Source organism: Sinocyclocheilus anshuiensis, unplaced genomic scaffold, assembly GCF_001515605.1.
Source record: "Sinocyclocheilus anshuiensis isolate Anshui unplaced genomic scaffold, SAMN03320099.WGS_v1.1 scaffold2239, whole genome shotgun sequence".
Classification (NCBI taxonomy): domain Eukaryota; kingdom Metazoa; phylum Chordata; class Actinopteri; order Cypriniformes; family Cyprinidae; genus Sinocyclocheilus; species Sinocyclocheilus anshuiensis.
In genome coordinates, this window is record NW_015540991.1 from 34,465 (window position 1) to 58,077 (window position 23,613).

Consider the following 23,613-nt stretch of genomic DNA (forward strand, 5'->3'; position numbering starts at 1 on the left):
GGTTGTGCTCTATTTGATGCTCAGTATTTGTTAATTTTTTATATTACAAGTGAAAAGTGCACGGCGCGGTAAACCACCACCAGAGGGCAGCGTAAGACACTTACATTTTTGAAAATAGGCGTCCTTCAGAATCTTAATACGAGATAAAACGTAAAACAAAGTAAAAGTAAACGTAAATAATACCTGATTTATTGTTTACGTTTTTTATTCATTTGGGTTGTTGAATTATACTTGTTCATCTCATATTTAATAATGTGCTTTTATCAGTGCGAGGATGTTAAGGTTAGGCAAGGTAACGAAACTCAGAGCGTGAAATTATGATGGCACGAGTTTATTACACGTTTGAGGGTTTGAAAAAAAAAAAGTGTGTGATTCAGATTTTCATGAATCAAAAAACAAGTTTGAACACCTTCGCAGTGGCGGTGACGCCCACATCCATGCGACTGGCAAGTTTGTGCTCTCACTCCTGCAGCGCGCGAGCCGAGGAAGATGATGATGATGATGATGATGATGATGATGATGGTGGTGGTATGTGGGCTGTGAGTAGCGCAAACAGAGCGGATTCAGATCTTACTACATAGTGAGCACCTGCTGGTGGCATTTCTGAGTGCTTGAGCTCTGGGTGTGACGGTTGTCTTTTGTCCTGCACCTGCTTCCTCTCAGATGAACTGGAATATCTTTTCTATTGAACTGGATCGTGCTGGAATTACATTTTATTGAAAAGTTACGCGTGCTTATGCTCACTAGTTCACTGGTGCATCTGTCTTAACGCATCTTTAACTCATGTGTTTATGTGATTATTGGTGCTCATCTAATGTCACACAGTGAGTGAGCGTGCTCCAGATGCACGCGCTGCTTGGTCGGAATTGGAAAGGGCTGGGAATCGATCTGTCTCCGGTCTCGTTGCCCCACGTTGCCGTGAGGATGTTCAGCTGTGTCGGGTGTTTTTGGGTGCTCCTGTCCTCCGCCCTGGTCGCGATTTGCAGTTTTAGTTTCATCTCTCCCGCATGGATAGTGAAGGAGCACCTGAAAAACAAGGACGCAGTGAGTTTCGGGCTCCTGTGGCACTGCTCCGAGTCTCAGGATCATATGTACAGATGTTACACCTTTGGCGGGCTGGGCAAATTTCAAGAGATTCCTTCAAGCTCTTGGCAGGTAGGCTGGATATGGATATATGCATATAAACATGCACTAACTCATAACAGTATGAAATGTATTAGCTATAAAAATAGAGGATACCGCAACTTTTGAATAAAGCCTGACCTGCGGAATTACAGCATCAGTCTTAAGCTCACATAGCGGGACTTTTCTGTCCTAGGCTTTGATTTTAAAGACAAATATTTAATTTGAACATTTTCTAGTTGTAAAGAATAAATTCAAACAGATGAAAAGTGTTTTTTTTTTTTTAATTATAAAACCATGTATTACTTTGTATATCTTTGAAGAGTTGAAATGTTAGAGTTTGATCTTTTTCTCCAACCAGACATTTTAAATTCCTCATTATAAATTAATAAAAAGTGTTAACATCAAGGAAATGCAATGTTGCGTTTTTTTAACAAAAAAGAAAAAAAAAACCATCATAAAAATGTAATTTTGAGGTTTTTTTTAACATAATGTGAGTAGATTTAACTTGTCCGTATTTGAAAATCTAAATCAGAAAGAATGGATATATTTTAATTTGCTTACACTGAAAGTTATTTGACCCTTTTTTTTTAGCAACTCCAATGCTTATTTAACTTATCCTCTTGAAGGCAATCTCAAAAAAGTGAAACAACTGTCAATACTATCACACACACTATATCAAGAATCCACGTCATCATGCAATATACCAAATTGGATTATACCTCTTGGTTGGTTGTTCAAGTCCATGTTAAGATCTTTATTCTAGGACATGTAATGAATGTTTTAACAAAGACAAAACCATATAGTGTGAAGAAGTTTCCTTTTACAAGATTTTCCTTTTGTCCTAATTGAATAATCGCCCTTATATTTTTATACACTCTTGCTTCAAAAAAAAACATGGATTGTGAAAGTAAAATAGATAACCACATGGCATAGATGGCTCTTGGCACGTTCCTTGTTTTTGATGGGGAAAGAAGAGCATCCGTTGCTTATCTCGGTGCAGGACATAAGAGTTTTGCTCATTTGACATACACAGGTCTGTTCTTAGCAGCAAAGTGCATCAGTCTTTTTTCAAGAATTAAAAGCCCATAAATCAAGAGTCGAAATGGGACCATCCCAGTAAATGCTGATCAGTCCTACTGGTAAAAATAAAAACATAGTTTTTCATAGCCTGTTGAAATTTCCTTTTGTAGTTTACAAACTTGTAAAGTTTAAAATGTATCTGGTGTGTCTTAAAACTGGGTCACTTGAAAATGGTCAACACCTAATCAAAGGGGACTGTGTCAAATAAGGCGCAATATTTCTGGAATGGTTAGTCAGACAGTGAGTATGTGTTTATCAGGCTTTATCTGACTGTCCTCACTAATGTTTGTCAATTCAGAGCTGATTTTTCTTGGGGAACATCTGCCTGTAGCAGCTTCATCATAGTCCTTTTTTCACTTTATGAAACAGTTTGACCCTAAAATATTTAGCATTGTAAGATTTAGCCTCTCACATGTACTGTATTATGATAGGGATGATAACGCTAAAGGTCACCTGGAGTAAAAGGCCCCTAGCATGTAATTTTCTCCTTAAACACTACCTGGCAACAAAAACACTACAACTCTTTCCAGAACACCTGTTGTACTGAAACAGATTTTTTTTCATACATGGGAAATGTGAATTTATTGTGATGGATGTGCAAAGTGGGCTCATATTGACAGCTTCTGACATAATGGAGATTTATGTTTGAAATACACGGGAGCTAAAATTGTAGCTCTGTACAGTGTTCATTTTGTTAATTGAACAGAAAGTTATGAAATATGTCAGAAAGAAAAGAAGACACCCATTCGCTAAAGTTGTGTTCTGATGTTTTTTTTTTAATTCTTGCTCCATCAATATTCAATTAATTTTTTTTTGTCATGGAAGGAGGTTGTATTCTAGTCATGATTTTCATTTTTTTTTTGCATGTCATAGAGGAACCATTTTGGTTTCGTCAAAGAATATTTAAGTGAACAGTTCTTAAACAAACCTATTTTTTTTTTAGTGTGAAGAACATTTTAATAATCTAAAGAAGCTACTTCCACTATAAAGAACCTTTAGTAAAATGGGAAGATTGCATGGATGTTAAAGGCTCTTCAAGGAATCATAGATGCCTTTATTTTAAAGAGTGTAAGACAAAATTTGTATTGTCGGTAAACAACCCATAGGAAGGGAAAAATCACAAGTGAGATCTCTCTAATGTCTCAGTTGATGCTCCTAAACAGCTAAAAGATAAATGCAGTGCAGTAAATGGAGATGTTTAACAGATCTCAACAAGGTCACTAACTGTACTCAGATCTAAGTAAAAAGAGACTTAACTAAATAATATTTAAACTACCAGTATATAATATTTTGAATGCTTTGTGGAGGCTTTCCATTGACTTCAGTTGTTTTTAAATTAAGCTGCATCCCTACCCTGCCTCTAAAAATACATCTTACACAAGCCTCTTCATGGTATTAAATTTTAATTTATACATTATTTTATTTCAGTTGTCCCAGAAGGACATGCATAAAGTCCATGGTAATGTAGTTTAGCATCTGTGCTGCCCTGTTTTCAACAGACCTTTTACATTTCAGATAATACAGAACACAGTAGTCTTCCTCTTGTTCCCTTAGTGGTGTACCCATAAGCTCTCTCTCTCTCTCTCTCTCTCTCTCTCTCTCTCTCTCTCTCTCTCTCTCTCTCGCTCGCTCGCTCGCTCTCTGTTTTCTCTGAAGCACAAGCAACCTTGTGTCTTATGATTTATGTATGGATAAAAAATTAGCATATGAAAGGAGATATTAATAAGTTGCATTTCTTGGATTTGTAGTAGAATGTGAAGGGCGGAGGATAAAGATGTTCTGTCCATACTCAAGGCATTCAAGAAGGAAAGAAAGGAATGGGAGTAATGTTTGGCAGTGATGTGTGCGCAGCTTCTGCTAAATGCTTCAGTACCTGATTGCTGAATCATTTATTTATGAGCATTGTTAGCACTGCCATCTTTGTTGTTTTGGAGGTGAAGGGTTTGATAATGTTTCTGAGTAAGCTATAAAATGTACATCTTTAAAGCTGATGCGCGTAATTATATTTTCAGTGTTAAAATACTTTGTCCTCTCAGTTTAATGTACTGAGACAACTATAGGTAAATCATTGGTAGATTTACTCCTCAAAGAGTGTAAACACTGTGGCTCTGTGCTGCTTTCAACATTGAGTTTGAGTGTTTGGTCGACTTCTGAATTAACCAATAGTGTGAGTTTGGGGTCTGGCTGACTTCCATATTTTTTTTTTCCCCATACTATGGAAGTCAATGCCTATTGGCACCTGTTTACCCACATCCCCTTTACGGAAGTATTATTCTGTATTAAAAGATACAAATAATATGGACTCTTAATTTTAATCGGGCAGCAAAAATTTCAGTAATGTCTGGCAACAAATACTTTCAATATCATTAGGTTATAAACAATAATGTAACATTTAATAATCTATAATCATTTTGGAGATTAGATTTCTTTGCAAAATGGTTATATTAAACTTTGGAGATATTGTAACATTGAAATTGTACCATAGTTGGGAAAATTGATTTCTATGCATTTTTTAATACATGTGAAGCTACTGAACCATTCACACCGATTCTATGAGCCCTAAGAAGATTCTTTACCCTATGGTGGAAAACATTAGTATTACAGCCTTCATTTGTCATTCCCATTGATATAGATAGGCTGATACTTTAGAAACCGTTCTTATCCCCCGGGCATCAGACATTCTTATATTTGGCATGCTTCTTCAGAATTTCCTGTTGTCCATGTGTACTAAGTTTTGCTGGGTTGGGTGGGCAGCACCCACAAATATACTGGCCAATATCTCCAGAACGATTTAATTTGTCAAATGATTTGATAACTTTTTCAATTTGGAACCATTCCACCAAGTTTGAGATCTCTACTTAAGGTTTCTCATGCTCACACTTTTGTGGCCGAAAAAAAAAAATGTTGGCAAAACAGTACTACTATAATAGAGTTTGAGCATGTTCTGTGCTTGAACCCCTAAAAATAAGCAATCTAGCTTGCAAGTTTGCTGGTACATTGATATGAAATGTCATTCTGACATGCTTTACTGGTTCAGTCACATAAGATATCATGCAATTAGCATGGCTTATCACTCAAAGGGGAGATCTATCTCTCTTTCTCTCACTTCTCCTCTCAGATTTGCTGACGGAGGCTGTCGTCATGCATGGATGGCTTCCTCTCTCAGGTTTGGGTGGTCTCACGGCCATCAAGCAATAAATACAGTACTTTTTCATCATCCCTCGACTCATTGATGTGCAGATTATTCCATTTATTTTAAGACCCCACCCCCATCACATATTTCCCATATACCGACGCGCGCTCATGTTTCTCAGCATGCCCAGTGCCCCTTTCTCTGTAGATGGCAAAGGCTCATGGGGCTTGTGTTTAGGTTCACAGCATGAAAATTTTATGGAGTTTCATAACTAATGGTACTGCAGTTTTTCTAAGAGGTGAGGTGAAAGTTTTGTGGTTAAAAGTTGATTAGTTTGCATTACTGGATATTACTGACGGTTGTTTAAAGTAAAATAGTTGTCAAATATTGAATATTTCGCTACTTTAATCTTACCTGGCTCTCTTTCAATGTTAAACTGACACTTGCGCTCTGCTTCTGTGAACCGTAAAGCTGCCTACTTTCATTTGATTGGCCATCTCTATCATTTTGACATTGATGAGCACTGTGAGACCATTAAAGCAGACCAGCATTAAAAAATGTAACTTTTATACCTTTTTGTCATCCTAACAACAATTGGAGCAGCGAGTCCCCCTCAATGACTATAGTGGTTACGGCCCTGTTTCCCTATTGTATTTAGGCTTGAAAATTCATTAGAGTGGTGTTCATTTTTGAACATAGTCTTGATGAACAAAATCATAAGCCATAAACATAAACATTTGTTGGTCACAGAGCTGCAAATGCATAAAAAAGTCTGTTTCCGTTCTTAGTTCTTTCAGTACATTCCTCACTATTGAATCAGCAAAACCTGATCTTCTTGCTTACTGCCCACATAGTTCATATTGTGAAAATATCCTCTCATGTTTTTGTGCTGCATTATTGAGACATGTTCTAAAGTTCCAGTCAGGGTCTCTGTGTTTGTATCCCTTCTTCAGACCCTGTTGTTTTGTGGTGGATCTTTTGTGATTCTCTTTGCCTCCATCATCTCTGTGTTTCAAAGCCCCCGTGGGCCAAAGAGCACATGCAAGACTCAGGCTGTGTGGATGGTATCATTCAACAGTTGTACTAAACTGAGGGCCAGTTATTTAATGTTCGTACAGTTCTTTGTATATGTGTAATGGTTAATTCGTTGTTGTTATTTAGTCAGGCGACAGTCACACGCCTATTGTTAGGACCCAGAAGGTGCAAAGGACCCGGATGCTGACGCAGTTCAGTACAGTTAGTATCGCCATTATTATTACTAGCGCGAGACGATCCTAACGGTGATGATAATGCCAGTTCTCCCGCAATATTGAGTAATCGCATGTGTGCGTGCATCAAAGAGTAAGTTTGTTGCTTCATTATACTGTGTTTACATTTGATTGTGAATTAGTCTTTTAAGACGTGCTTATCGCATCTGCCGAGCACATGTGTCTGTAAGCTAATCTCTAGCCAATCTTATACGATCGCTGTAAAGACATATTTTCAGTGTTAATGTCATAACAAGTGCGGATATTATTCATTTGCATATTGATGTTTTATCAGCGTGTATATTTATACTTTACTGTTGTTTCTCTTTCTAGAACCACACTTAATTAAAATGTTCAAGTTTGCAATGAGTGGTCTATGAGTGGTGTGTGCATCTAGCTCCTCCTAAACGGACATCACTTAATTTAATTGTTCTGATTGGACAATTTTGGTGGTTGCCACTGGGTATTAATTAGCAGCCTAGACATCTGACGCCCAATAAAGAGAATCGAATATCTACCTCACCGTCACACCACATAGTAACGTCAACAAGAGATCAAAGAGATCCACGTTATGAAGGTGAAAGGTCAGTGAAAATCAGTGAGGATAAGTTGCCCACAGAACGTCAACGTGATCGAATAGATGAGATAATTCATGAGCTTCAGAGGATGAAAGCGAGTTCCAAGCAATCCAGATCAACTTCGCCATCGCCAGAGCGTGCAGTAACACCCCAGAGGGCTGATCATGCTGATGAATGCTACCATCACCCAAGGCGTCCATCCTCATACTATTACAGCCCTACCTCCAGGCGACAGAGACCATTTGTGCCTTATCATTCCTCATCGCCATCCAGTCAAGAGAACACTTATCGTGGTCCAACCCCTACCATTCCTAACTTCACCAAAGAGGATCCACGTGAGTTCTTCAGGTTAAAGGTAGCTCTTGACAATCTCCTGCCTGCTGACGCTACAGAGCGCTTTAAGTTCCAAATATTGATGGACCACTTGAAGTTTGAGGAAGCATTGCTCATTGCTGACTCCTACAGTAACAGCAGGTACCCTTACACTCATACCATGCAGGCCCTAACAGAAGTCTATGGGCAACCCCATCAACTTGCACTTCAACGCATTGCTGTTCTGATGGATGGACCCAGCATAAGAAGTGGTGACACCAGAGCATTCAGGCTTTTTGCACTGAAGGTGCGGGCCCTGGTTGGAATGCTGGATCAGTTAGGAAGTCCTGGACGTACGGAACTGACTTGTGGGTCTCACGTCTCCCGCCTCCTAGCTAAATTACCTCACGATCTCAGAGCAAACTTTAAGAGGTATGTCAATCCACTCAAGACACCTATCCCTACCTTGTTGAGTGTTACTGATATTGTGCAGAGTCATCATCACCAGCAGCTGTGAAAACTCGTTTGGGATGGACACTCCAAGGTCCATCAAAGTTCCTTGAACACATACCACACACTCAACAGTGCTTGTTCACATTTGCAAGCCTTGCACCTAATGATCTATTCAGTCAAGTTGAGCGGTTGTGGCAGATGGACATATTGCCCTATACTTTCCTGTGTCACACTGCCCAGATGCTACATTACAAAGGTAGATTCCTTGATCAGCTCAAGAAGTGTGCACACATTCTGTGATGCCTCAGAGCGAGCGTATGGCGCTGTAGCCTATCTCCGCACTGAAGATAGCAAAGGACAAATAGAGGTGTCATTCTTGGCAGCTAGATCACGAGTAGCTCCAAAGAAGCAGCAAACAATTCCCAGACTCGAGCTATGCGCTGCTCTAACTGGAGCACAATTGGCAGTAGTTCTGCAAAGAGAGCTCACACTAGATATTAGCAGTTTCAGATACTGGACTGATTCTACAACCGTTCTCAACTGGCTTCAATCAGAGTCATGCCATTTTAAAGTGTTTGTAGGAACTAGAGTTGCGGAGATTCAAGAGCTAACTGATTCACATTTATGGTCCTACGTGCACTCACAAGACAACCCTGCTGACGATATTACTCGTGGCATGTCACTGGCTCAGCTAGCTGAACCTACCCGCTGGAAGAATGGCCCAGAATTTCTGCAGAAACCTCCATCGTCTTGGCCCAGCGTGCCTAACCTAGTGCCAGCCGACACCTCAAAGGAACTGCGTAAACCAGTATCCTTCCATCTTCTAATAACTCAGGGTGGCCAGCATTCAGTCAATGCATCTCAATATGACAACTTTCAAGAGCTTGTAGATGCAACAGTCAGATCCCTTCATAGGGCGGCCAGTAGTCAGATCCCTTCATGGGGCGGCCAGTCCCACAGATACTGTCACTGCTGACACATATAATAAAGCCGAGCTCAGAATCATTCAACAGTCTCAAATTGAGAGTTTTCCTGACGAATATGCTCAGCTTCAAGCAGGGAAACCCATCTCCTCAAACAGTCGTCTAAAGACATTAGCTCCTGAATTTGATTCTGACATGCAGCTGATTAGAGTGGGTGGACGACTCCGAAGATGTCACCTGCTCAGCCCTGACATTCTTCACCCAATTGTCCTAGACCCAGTTCATCAAGTGACTAAGCTACTAATTCAGCAGTACGACGCACAGCTCGTTGCCACCGGGTATTAATTAGCACCTAAGAGCAGAACAATTCTTTACAACAGTCGTGACTGTGCTTTTACTGCCAACTTACTCCTGATAGAGAAAATATTAAATGAAGCCAAAAGAAATTGTTTCGGTCCCTTTTAGAAGTACATATTTATATGATGATTATTTTTGAATCTGTAAAAGCAGAAGATTGAGTTAAGATTTTTGATCTCAAAACCTCTATGAGTTTGATATGTTAAAAGGGGTTATTTAAAGGGGTAATATGATGCTACTTCGATGCCGGCTCAACATCGTGATGTCTGTCAGCCATCGGTGATGGACGATGGCATCATTTATCGGCCCAACCCTACAGTGTACACTTTACTATGAGGCCATGGGATTGGAGGTGTTTATGGCAGTAAAGCGATGCAACTGATGCTGGTAGGTCACTTGACAATGACAATGTGCAATATATATCCGAATTACACATATCCGAATTACAGAATGTGAAAATGAATGAAAAGTATTTATCCGCACAAATACATTTTGATTCGCCCACACTGCATCAGATTGCTTTTTATGCATTGTTTTTTTTTTGCAGCATTGAGCCTTATAACCAATCACATGTGTTTCCGTTGAACTTAGGAATGCAATGGCCAATCAGAGACGCTAGTCAGCGCTGAAAACTCCAGAGTTGATGTTGAGTGTGCGCGCTCACTGATTGAATTCTTTGCGCTCATGAACTCCCTCATCATAAACGACACAGTGCAGATACGATGTAAATAAAAGATTCATTTCATAGCTTCAGTGATTTTAACGGGAGTTTTTGCATAACTTGTGCCAGACTAGACTAACTATGTTTGTCTGTGCAGCCAGAGCCAGAATACATGACGAGCCATTTCCCCAAAATGCAGACACAAAACACAAAAAAGTCTTTATATGTATTCTATTAATCAACATTAATAATCATTATGACAATATCAAGAGCAATAATCGACAATAGCGATTTATGTCATAATATTGCAGTCCTAATTAGCTCCTGTTTTTAAAAGTATAATTTAGCTACAATTTTAAATAGTGAATTGTTATTGGCAACAGTTATTGACAAAGTATTTTCATTGATTGGAGTAATTAATTAAATTTAAGTATTTGACATTAAAAACAACCCAGATACAATTATTAAGGTAGTGATAAAAAATTGCCCTCACAAATGTAAAAAATGCCCCTGGAAATCAATCTTTTTTTAATGGTCACAAAGTAATTACTTATTCAAAAGAGGTGCCTATACACACACATATGTGTATATAAATGTATGTATGTATATATATGGAATATCACGATTTGTGATTTTAGCACGATTCTTTGTCATGTTGGTTTACTATTTTGCAAGTTGTCTGAGCAGTACACGCAAACTAATTTCCCTATTTTAAAAAACAAAGTTTTACAAGGTAACAAAATATAAAACAAAAAGAATGGTAGATATTTAGGCCAAAGTAGGCAAATATAAAAATCTTTGTATTATTTTTTATCTTTGTTATTAAAAAAGAAGAACAAAGATACACATTACAAATACACATAATATACTAATAAATCAAACACTAATACATCTTTGAATAGTTTTAGCATGTTAATGGACATGGGTGACATTAGGGGGGGGGCCCCTCCCCTCCCAAATTGTAAGTCATGGAATCCCTGATGTCGGCCCCGCTGCAGCGCTTAGCCAAGCGCTAAATACCCTCAACGTGTTTTTGCAGTGTTGAGCAATGTAACCAATCACCGACATATCTGTTGATTTCTTGAACGCAATGGCCAATCAGAAACGTTTTGTCGCTGAAAGCGCCGCAGTTTTTAAGTGCAGTTTTGCACGCTCCTGAATCATCTCATGACTAAGTTCAGATGCGATGTAAATAAGAGATTCATTGTGCACAATGTGCAGTTTAGAGAGCTTCATTGATTATAACAGAACTTTGTAAGATCGCGATGAAGATGAGTGACACTTTTTAGTGATAAAGGGAGCACGCTTTGCCCACTTTCTAGGGTATAATCCATTCAGAATTTGTATGAAACTTTCGTTTTTCGGACACATAGGCTACATCCTGCAAAGTTTCGGGAATGACATCCGCATATTGATGCGGGATTCACTCTCAAAATAGCAGTGATTGGCAATGGACGGAACATAAAATTTAATTCTGGAACCGGTCCTGGCCAAACCTCCACAGACGGAGTGCGTCCCGAGCGAGATCTAATTCACGGACCAAAAGCGTGTATAAACTTTATTGAGATCGGGACATATCAACCAGTAATTTAATTTCATTTCCAGTAATGGATGGTAGAAAGAATGAAAGAAAAAATTATATTTTGCTTTTATTTATTTATTTTATATATATGTATAAGGGGTGTATATATATATATATATACACTGAACAAAATTATAAACGCAACACTTTTGTTTTTGCCCCCATTTTTCATGAGAGGGGGCAAAAACAAAAGTGTTGCTTTTATAATTTTGTTCAGTGTATATATATATATATTTCTTGCCCCCCCTGACTCAAGAGTCAAATGTCGCCCATGTTAATGGATATGACAGTCTTAATGTATTTGGTCTTGGAGCTCACGCTGCTGTGAGTACGTAAGATATGCTACTGCTGCATGTTTAGGCATATATAAATTCCATAGCAGATCTAGACAGGTGGAGCTGGGGGAGGTGGAAGATTTCAGAGAAATTCTGATAGCACGCTACAGGACCAGCTTACAGAAAACACTGAACCAGACTATTTAAAAGTTGAGCAGTCTGGAGATTCTGGCTGCAGATTCAGCAGAGGCAAATCAGCTTGTGCCAAGTAGTAAATTATGTGATTGCTAGCATATTGCAGATTTAGGTTTGTACATTTTTCACAGACCCCCAAGCCCTGGACCCCAGTTTGAAACTATCTGGTCTAGGATTCTATATAAATTAGCTATGTAATGCAGTGGATGGGCTCACAGTTCACAGAGCAGTTCCTCACCTCTCTCAAACTTTTCATTCGCTCTCTCACAAGCATACATGCTCTCTTTTTTCTGGAGGTCCTTGTAGTCTGTATCTTGAGAAGGCAGCAGTAATTTCCTGCATCTGAACCTGTTAAGGGTTCTCAGGCCACGGAACCAAACCACCGAAGCTGCGAGTTTTATCATGGCCGCCACATTGCTGTCTAATGAAATGATGGATGAGGCCTAGTTTCTCTCTCTCCCCCTCTTTCACTCTGCTTCTCTTTTCCTCTCAGTGCTGGAATCAGAGAGAGTGCACATAGAGCAGAGCAGAAGCATGGCGGTCCCAGCAGAGAGAACCCACATATTAAACTGGCACAGGGGCCAGTGGATCAGCTGTCAGGCTGAGAGATATACAACACCACGGCTCCATGCATTTATACAGAGAGCAGAGCAGCATAAGGGGAGGAAGCCTTCAGATCGACGTCAGTCACTCAGTACATGACCCAAAGTTTTTACTCAATGCAGATTTACAGGATCATAGTTAGAGATCTCCTTCTTTTTCTGTACAGTTCTGCACATAAGTTTACATAGTCCTTGAAGAATTTGTAATGTGCATTCTCTATTAAAATAAAACTGAGAAACAAATTTTGTTCTGTTTTAGTTCTAAATAAAAATATAAAACATATACAAAAATACAAAACAAAATCTAAATGCAATTTTTTATTATAAGGATATTGCAGTTTCCTTAAGGGATATGTAAATTTATGAGAAGAACTTTATGGCTCTCTTGTTCCTGTCGGGCATTCAGTAAATCAACAAATCCTTTGGCTAATGGAGATATCCTCCTTTTGTGTGTGATGGTAGCTTGCAGTGATAAGGTAAGAGATATATAACACAACAAGAGTTGTGTTTGTGGAGCAGGACTCTGGGGAGAAACTACCACCAATCAGATCAAGTCCAGAGAGGATGGGAAAGCAAATTAGTGTCACTCCCATTTATTCACTTTTTTCCTTCAGCCCTGTTTGCAACTTGTATTAACATCCGTCTCGGGTGATCAAATCACAAAAGGACAGGAAAGTCAGATCACTCTTCTCAATTGTTGTCTCAACTGTATCTCCTATATATACAGTTTTAGCAGTCTCTTATGCTCACCAAGGCTGCATTTATTTGATCAAAATAGAGTAAAAACAGTAATATTATGAAACATTATTACACTTTAAAATAATTTTGTATATTAATATATTATAAAATGTAATTTATTCCTGTGATGCAAAGCTGATTTTTTTTGGAAGCATTACTACAATCTCACATGAACATTCAGAAATAATTATAATATGCTGATTTGGTGCTCAAGTAACATTTCTTATTATTATCAATGTTGAAAAGAGTTGTGCTGCTTAATATTTTTGTGAAAACCACGATACATACTGTATATGTCAGGATGTTCTTTAAAAAAAAAACTTCAAATGAACAGCATTTATTTGAAATAGAAATCTTTTGTAATATTCCAAATGACTTTACTATTACTTTTGATGAATTTATTGTGAAACAAATGTTACTTTCTTTGCAAAAATCTTACTGACCCCAATATTATTATTATTATTATATAGAATATTAAAACTTGTAAAATATGTTATATATATTGTTTTGTGCAATCCTGAACTTCTCAGTGAAAAGTCCACAATGAATTCTAAGAAACATTTGGACTATACACTTACTTTTTTAACCCGGTCCATCAAGATGTTAATACAAGGTGTAAACACTGCATTTTCAGCTGTTTTACAAGGATGAATATTGTAATGTTACCTGGAGAGAAAAGTACTGGGATTTCTCCAGTTTATTTCACAAACATGACAGCCTTAAATATGTCAATAATGAGAATTAAGGCCTTTGACCGCTGATCAGGTCAGAGCAGTTCTCGCCATGAGTGCTCTCCACACTGACCTCACCATCTCAAGGCTTTGTTCCCTCAAGAACTCAAAACAAGAAGCTTTAATTGTAGCAAAAGCATCTGAATGCGATAAAGAGCAACAGAACAGTGACATTGGGAGTTCAGCGTTTGATGGGATTTAATCTGGCTGTGGTTTATTGATAATACACGGCACATATTAAAATGGTTTTGGACTCCTTTGGGAACAGCAGTGAGAGGATTGTGGATGAGAGAGCTCAGCGTCAGCATCTGTGGCAGAGATATGGCGACAGTTTGGATTGGATGGCATGCTGGCATGACAGATAACAGTAAATAATAGAGACTGTGTTCTCACAATAGAGTTGAGAAACTGTGATCAGAGTCCTGGTTGCCACAAAAACATCATAAACAGGAATAAACTATTTTTGAGCACAAAAGTGTTGGTAGTTTAATCTTAAACACTGCAGAATTGCATATCTGTCTGTCTGTCTGCCTGCCCGTCTCAATTACATCCACATCCATCCACAGCAGAATTCCATATCCATCCATCCATCCACTACAGAATTGCAAATCCATCCAAATCTTCAAACTTAAAGTCTTTTACAACTTTTATTAAAAACTTTATCAAGCTAACATTGAAAGTCTTGACATTTAAAGTTGTTACGTCCTCCCCTTTTGGTCTAGGGGTAAATGGGAACGACGAACAATAAATAGTGGAGAGACTTTGAGGATCTCCAGCTCTCCAGGCCCAGAAATCACAACCAACCACAGATTTGAGTTTGAAAACGGCTTGGGTGCCTTTTAATTTGAACTCAATCAAGGGATTCAAAAAGGATAACATTAATACAAAAATAACAGTAAATACAAACAAAGAAACATTACCTCGGGAGGAGGGCCCGAACAAAAGAAAATCCAAAAAAACAATACCTCTACCTAAAAGGGGAAAATATTAAATTACCTATACATTAAAGAAAATAAACAAAACATAACTTCCCTCACTCCCTAACTAACCATTAAACAGGAGAAAACGTATGGGTATCCTCCACCCTACCTTACCCACAAGCTTAACTGATTATTAAGCAAATCATCAACTCAGGAACCATTGTGACAACCCAACAAAGAACACAACAAGCGCGATCAGCGCTCATGGGCTTGGAGAGCAGAACAACCTCAAACGCCGCGATGTCTCTCTCCTTCCTCCATACTCTCTCTGCTATTAGAAGCCAGCAAACACGCACCAATCAGGATGTGGACAGCGCATTCAGGTGGATGAGCGCAGCTCATCATCATTAACCTATCGAGCACAGACACACAGGTAGAGAGAGAAAGGGAGCAAAAATACAAACACCAACAACACTCTTTGTATCAATAATAGAGACAAAAATGAATACGTGTTACGGCCTAAGCCTTGATTATCTTCTTTCATGTGACGTCATGTCTCTCCTAATCTTTCTCCTTGAGTCTGATTATTTAGGTCCGCCTTGGTGCACCTGCGTCTCATGGAATGAGTGATTGATTCCCTATATAAAGGACGTTGAAGTGGCACAGGAGAGACACAGGAGATCCACCAGCAAACAAGTTTTATTACCTTTTCTCTTAATCCTTATATTTTTGGTTTGTTTTTCTTTCGTTGACTTTATGCTTTAGAGCTGCCCCGTGTTTTGGGGAAGTATATTGTTTTTGCTAGTTATTCTATGTTAATTTGTGTTCCTCGTCGTCTTGTTTGGATACGTGTTACCATTTATGTTATTCTTTGTTATGTTAAATAAATATTTTCGTTTGGCATTTGGATTCACGTGTCCTCTTTATGCTGCATTCCCCTTTCATTAATGCTCCAATGTAAATTGACAGGGAAAGCGCAAGAGGTTTGTGCATCTCTCCCTTTGGAAGAAAGTGTTCAGTACGAGACCGTGAAGAATGCGATTCTCTGTGCTTATGAGTTAGTGCCTGAACATTATAGACAGCGATTTCGTACAACGAAAGAATCTGCGTCCCAGACATATGTGGAGTTTGCCCGTGAGAAGGGTATACTTTTTGGCCAATGGATAAAGGCGTGTAAAGTCAATGACTATAATTCTTTGCGTGAACTTCTGCTCATTGAGGAATTTAAGAATTGTGTTTCAGAGCGTACTGCTTTGTATTTAAATGAAAGAAAGGTTAGTACTATGCAACAAGCCGCCGTCTTGGCAGACGAGTATGCATTAATGCATAAACCTGTGTTTTTAAAGCGTGCCAATTGCAAAGTCTGTTGTTTCTCCAGGTTCTGATGTATTTCTGCCCATTTCGCGTGACGTTCTTACTGAGGCTCAGAGAATTGATCCTACGTTAGCGAAATGTCGTTTAAGTGCTGACATTAAAATGTTGCCGCAGCGTAACCATCAGTTTTATTGGAATAACACTGTGCTAATGCGTAGCTGGAATGCTCGGTTACTGGGTGATGAGAACTCAGAAGATTGGAATGTGGTTTATCAGATTGTGGTGCCGTTGAAATCGGTGCAAAAGGCAGAGCAAGTATCTATGCTGTCTAATATTCTGGTGAGTGACGAGGGGTTGGAGATGTCCATGGAATTATTAAATGGTGGCTGTTTAAAGAATTCTGAAGTTCTAAAAGTGTTCACTTCTCACCTATCTCATTTATCCAGTGACCAGCAGCAAGATATAATTGAGTTGGTTGAAAGTTTCCCTGACTTGTTTAGTGATGTTCCGTCTGGTACCTCTGTCATCCAGCATGACATTGAGGTAGGTGATGCGGTTCCAATAAAACAGCATGCGTATCGCTGTCCAGCCGGTAAGAGGGAGATCATGAAACATGAAGTGGAATATTTAGTCCAGAATGGGTTTGCTAAAAAGAGTAATAGCCCTTGGAGTTCACCGTGTGTTTTGGTGCCTAAAGCTGATGGGTCATTTCGTTTTTGCACTGACTTCCGAAAAGTGAATTCTGTTACTGTACCAGATGCATTTCCATTGCCGCGTATAGAAGATTGTATTGATAACCTGGGCACGGCTCAATACATTACTAAATTAGACCTTTTAAAAGGCTATTGGCAAGTGCCATTGACTGAACGTGCTTCCAAAGTTTCTGCATTTGTGACGCCTGATTCTTTCTTTCAATATACTCGAATGGCGTTTGGACTGCGAAACGCACCCGCTACATTTCAAAGATTGATGTCTATGGTTTTGGGTGACGTTCCGAATTGTAACATCTATTTGGATGACGTAGTAATTTATTCTTCTGTATGGTTTGATCACATTTCCAACAAACTGCTGCAGGTTGGACTGGTTAATGTTGTTTGTAATGAGATGACGGAAGGTTGCGATCAGTTCGTGATTGTTCTGTATCTCCTCCTACAACATTAGTAAATGTTAACATTAAAGTGACAAAACAGTCAATAATAACATATTGTTATGGCCTAAGCCTTGATTATCTTCTTTCATGTGACGTCATGTCTCTCCTAATCTTTCTCCTTGAGTCTGATTATTTAGGTCCGCCTTGGTGCACCTGCGTCTCATGGAATGAGTGATTGATTCCCTATATAAAGGACGTTGAAGTGGCACAGGAGAGGCACAGGAGATCCACCAGCAAACAAGTTTTATTACCTTTTCTCTTAATCCTTATATTTTTGGTTTGTTTTTCTTTCGTTGACTTTATGCTTTAGAGCTGCCCCGTGTTTTGGGGAAGTATATTGTTTTTGCTAGTTATTCTATGTTCATTTGTGTTCCTCGTCGTCTTGTTTGGATACGTGTTTCCATTTATGTTGTTCTTTGTTAAATAAATATTTTCGTTTGGCATTTGGATTCACGTGTCCTCTTTATGCTGCATTCCCCTTTCTTTTTTCTGCTGAAACTTAGCAGGGGTTTGTAACAATACGTCATTAGACATAACACCCCCACCAATAAACTTTTCCTATATTCCCCTTTTTGAACCTTTATTGTTCCTCGCCCACTACCCTAGATAGTGCATCCGCAACCACGTTATCAATGCCTTTCTTATGCCTAATATCCAGATTGTACTCTTGTACAATTAAAGCCAATCATTGGTTGGTATTACACATATGGGATAGAAATGTTAGAGGGTTGTGGTCGGTAAAAACAATAATGGGCACACTACTACCTCCCACATAAACTTCTTGACTTCCCACATGCTGGAGCGCTAGCACTAAAGCCAGAGCTTCTTTTTCAATTGTGCTGTAATTACTTTGGCACTTTGTGAACTTTTTGGAGAAATAGCACACGGGATGATCAATACCCATATTGTCCTCTTGTAGCAATACGGCTCCTGCTCCAACTGAACTCGCATCCACATGCAATTTGAAAGGGTGGTGAAAGTCTGGAGCTTTAAGAATGGGGGCATGACACAGAAGATCCTTAGCAGACAAAAAAAGCACGCTCACACTCAGTAGACCATACAAATTTACTTTTGTCACTGAGTAAATCAGTAAGTGGGGTTACAACACTAGAGAAGTTTTGACAGAAATTTCTGTAATACCCACACATTCCAAGAAAACATCTCCACTCCCGTTTGTTAGAAGGAGCCGAATAATCCATTATCGCGGAAACCTTCGCTTCTATAGGTCTTACACTTCCATGACCCACTTTCTTTCCCAAATAAGTCACCTCTGCTTTCGCAAATTCACATTTTGCGAGATTTACAGTCAACGAAGCCTCTGACAATCGGGTAAATAATTCAAGGTTGGTCAAATGCTCAGTCCAACTGTCTGAATACAGTACGACATCATCTGCAACACACTTCGGTACGTCAGATAAAACCTTCTGCATAAGTCTTTGAAACGTTGCGGGTGCATTTCGCATCCCGAACGCAAGTACAGTATACCGAAGAAAGTTATCAGGTGTGAAAAAGGCAGAAATTTCTGAAGCTTGTGGCGTGAGAGGTACCTGCCAGTACCCTTTTAACAGATCAATTTTTGTCACATTTTGCTGCACCTATCCGATCAATGCGATCCTCGATACGAGGCAGAGGGAAGGAGTCAGGTTTGGAAAGACCATTAACTTTCCGATAGTCCGTACAGAAACGATATGTGGAGTCTGTTTTGGGGACTAACAAACAGGGAGAGCTCCAGGGACTCTGAATTGGTACAGCTAATCCATGTTTTAACAGATATTCTATCTCGGCCTTCATAATCTCACGCTTTTTCGGATTCACCCTATAAGGATGCTGCTTCACAGGGGATACACTTCCCACCTCAATATCATGACATAATACAGACGTTCTGCTAGGTACATCAGAAAACAGAAAGGGAAAAGACTGGATCAAAGTACACACATCCTCATACTGTTTTTCAGATAAATGCACAAGATACCTGTGTAAATCACCCAAAACGCTAGAATTGTTCAGATGAGGTGTAGAAGTTTGAACCTCACCATCGTCTTTTACAGCGCAAGAGGTAGTTATAGTAACTGTGGAAGAGACCAATGGAATGTCTGCAGACGGAGCAATTTTTGACTCTCTCTCAACGTAAGTCTTCAGCATGTTCACATGGCAAACTCTAGTTTTACGTCGACGATCAGGGGTTTGAATAACATAATCAGTCTCACTAAGCTTTTGCTCGATGACATATGGCCCTGAAAACCTTGCTTGTAAGGAAGCACCAGGCACAGGCAATAGCACAAGAACAGAGTCACCAACCTGCAAATTCCTTTTGACGCTCTTTTTATCAAACTGTTGCTTCATTTTCTCCTGAAAAACAGATAGATGAGCCTTAGCTACCTCACACGCTTTATGAAGTCTCTCTCTGAAAGAACTCACATAATCCAAGACAGCCACAGAAGACGAATTTTATCAACAAATGTTCATACAGCAGTTTCAATGGACCCCTTACGGTGTGCCCGGACACCAATTCTGCGGGACTAAATCCCAAGGACTCCTGAACTGCTTCTTTGGCCGCGAACAACAATAAAGGCAGCCCCTCCACCCAGTCCTTTCCTGTCTGCAAGCAATATGCACGAATCATAGTTTTAAGGGTTTGATGGAACCTTTCCAAGGCTCCCTGTGATTCGGGATGATAAGGACTAGAAACTCGATGCTCAATTCCTAATTCCTTCAATACTTGCGCAAAAGTCTTAGAAGTAAAATTAGTTCCTTGATCACTCTGTATTACTCATGGTAGACCAAACGTGGTAAAAAACTTAACCAAATCCCTTACCACTGCCTGTGCTTTCAACGAATGCAAAGGAATGGCTTCTGGGAACCTAGTGGCTGCACACATAATTGTTAACACATACTGGTGCCCCGATTTAGACTTAGGCAGCGGACCTACGCAATCAACAATGAGTCGCTCAAATGGCTCTTCTATTACCGGTATGGGATACAAAGGGGCAGCAGGCACCTTCTGATTAGGCTTTCCTATGCGCTGACACACATCGCAAGACTGACAAAAATTAGCAACAGATAAACGAAGACCAGGCCAAAAGTAGTATTTAGAAATGCGGCGAAAAGTTTTTGTCACTCCTAAATGACCCGACATAAGATTCTCATGTGCTAATTTTAACGTGACGTGACATGTGGCCAACTTGGAATTAGTGCTTTGCATTTAACCCATCCAAACCCTGTGCACACACACAGCAGTGAACACACACCAAGTGAACACACACCCGGAGCAGTGGGCAGCCATTTTTGCTGCGGCGCCTGGGGAGCAGTTGGGGGTTCGGTGCCTTGCTCAGTCGTGGTATTGAAGGTGGGAGAGAGCGCTGTACATTCACTCCCCCCACCTACAATCCCTGCCGGTACGAGACTCGAACCCGCAACCTTTGGGTTACGAGTCCGACTCTCTAACCATTAGGCCACGACTTCCCCATTCCCCCAACACTGGGGGACAATTTGAAACGTCTCGTGCAAACCTTGTTCATCATAACGCGGTTTCCATTTTCGCATTAACACATCATTCTCCCAAAAATAACCTACTTCAGCGTCTGCTCTATCTTTCATGGTGACCGCTGCCTCAACACATTCTGCTAAGGAAACATCTGATTTTTGCTCAGCCACTAACTTCTCCTTACCAACACTGAAAGGAGCTTCTAGAATTAATGCCGTCTCTGTCACTTTACATGTCTCACGCGACTTTGACTTCCTTAGATTCGGCATTTAAAAATGACTCAGAAAGATTAACAACTTCTTGAAACTTTTGACTTTGAGCCCGTGTCACAGCACATGCTGGGAAAACGGAAGGGAAATGAACCCCTAAATCAGGCTGTTCCTCAAACACAGGTCTGTGCATCACTACTGGACTAGAAAAAACTTTGCCACCTGCAAGGTCATTTCCTAGAATAATATCTACTCCAGCAACAGGCAACTGTTTACGAACACCTAACTAACAGTACGAGAGATAAGGTCCGATTTTAATTTCACTTCGTGCAAAGGCACCTGTACACAGCCCATTTCTATACCTCGTACTAACACATCAGTACCGGTATATGATTTTTCAGAGAAAGGCAAGGCACTTTCAAGTATGAATGACTGACAGGAACCCGTATCTCTTAAAATCAAGATCATCAACTCAGACTCAGAAACGGATACCTGCCCATTTAGAATGAAAGAGTCATAACCAAAGCATTCAGCCTCTCGCGACGCTGCAAGTGTCTGTGTAAGCGCAACACTTTTGGTTTGCATTGATACATTCTTTCTATTCCATTCTTTACAATCCGAAATTAAATGTCCAGGGTCTAGACAATAAAAACAAACCCGCCTGCCTCCCTGACGCATAGAATTTCGAACATTCATTTTAGGGCGAGCGCCGTTGTTCTCCGAACGAGAAAAGTTTTGAGAAGGAGACTCCTCCCCCACAAACTTTTCAGCAGAAGAGCCAGTAATAGGAAACTCCTGTGAAAAAAACTTTGCGGTGCGTAAGCACAAATTCATCGGCTAATACCGCAAGCTTCTGCAAGCGTAGTTAACTTCTGCTCATTTAGGTGTTGAACAACTTTGTCAGGAACGCTCTTTTTAAAATCTTCTAGCAAAACTAATTCACAAAGTTGCTCAAAAGTGTCAGTTTTACTAGACAAACGCCACTTCTCAAACAAAGCTCTTTTCTCTCTTCCAAATTCAACATACGTTTGTTTGGATGTCTTCGCATGAGAAACCTCTGCGAAACCTCTGCCGATACGCCTCGGGAACTAATTCGTATGCACGAAGTGCTGTTGATTTTACCACATCATAATCAAGCGAGTCCTCTAAACTTAAAGCTGAACTAACCTCTTGCGCCTTACCCACGAGACTACACTGAAGTAACAATGCCCACATATCTTTAGGCCAATTAAGCTTACCAGCTCTTCGCTCAAAGGCTACAAAATAAGCATCCACTTCGGCTTCGCGGAAAGGAGGCACAAGTTTAACATACTTACTGATGTCAAATGCAGAAACAATGGAGTTAACTGCAGTAACTGGGGACGCTGTAATAGAGGGTGGTTGAGAACGAGGTACGGGCACCGGCTTTTTCATTGAAGCATGAGCCTCTAGATCTAATCTACACAATTGAATATCCCGATCCTTCTCCGCTTCTATAACGCGCAGCCTAATCATCTGATCCTCACATTCTTGCCTTTTTATTTCCAAATCCAATTCTCGAAGCCTAATCTCTAACATAGGATTATGAGGTTGCACCACCTCAGGTTCTAAAAAAAACTGCAGATGCAGATATATCCGCTACAACATCCTGAGGTTTCGCACCATCATTATCATCTGAACCCTCTGCCAAAATACCTGCATCCACTAACTTCTCGTATAATTCTTCTTTTATAACCTGTTTAGTAGCTTCCCTCACAACCCTAATATTAAAAAAGTCCGCAATCGATAACAAATCTTTTTTCCTGCAGCGCTCAAAAACCTCCATCGTAGGAGAAAGCGTGAAGGCTGTCAAATCAAATTTAATTTCCCCTCACTAGGAGCTACTCCTCCCCCCCTCACTACGAAGACATCCCAAACAACAAACAAGAGAGAAGTGAACAAAACAAAAAAAAATAGACTCACCACTTTGTTTGTTTTTTTCACTAGAAAGGCTTTCACTTACGTCGTACGGACGAGCCCCCAATTGTTACGTCCTCCCCTTTTGGTCTAGGGGTAAATGGGAACGACGAACAATAAATAGTGAAGAGACTTTGAGGATCTCCAGCTCTCCAGGCCCAGAAATCACAACCAACCACAGATTTGAGTTTGAAAACAGCTTGGGTGCCTTTTAATTTAAACTCAATCAAGGGATTCAAAAAGGATAACATTAATACAAAAATAACAGTAAATACAAACAAAGAAACATTACCTCGGGAGGAGGGCCCGAACAAAAGAAAAAAAAACAAAAAAAAACAATACCTCTACCTAAAAGGGGAAAATATTAAATTACCTACATGAACGCCACCACAAAGTCGTTACTACGAGTGGGAAACTCAAAATTTTCTTTAAGCCCCGAGTCAATGAGAAACATGGAGGAATCGATGGATGCAACGTCTGTAGTTGACAGTAAATTTTTGTTTAAATTGATAGTTTAGTTGTCCTATAAACTTAAATTTGTCATGTTCTTGTTACGCCGCTAGTTAATGAAATCCAAGTAAAAAAAATGCTATCATTTTTGCACCTATA

General features: G+C 39.7%; 1 protein-coding gene across 1 annotated transcript in view; it reads left to right on the top strand.

The window, feature by feature from the left end:
- Positions 1–333: 333 nt before the first annotated feature.
- The window catches only part of lhfpl7 (LHFPL tetraspan subfamily member 7), a 168,201-nt gene continuing 144,921 nt past the window's right edge, over positions 334–23,613 (top strand). Inside the window, exon 1 of the mRNA XM_016488471.1 lies at positions 334–1,155. Within this exon, the coding sequence (XP_016343957.1) occupies positions 844–1,155 (312 nt within the window). The 5' untranslated portion in view covers positions 334–843. The remainder of the gene's footprint in view (positions 1,156–23,613) is intronic.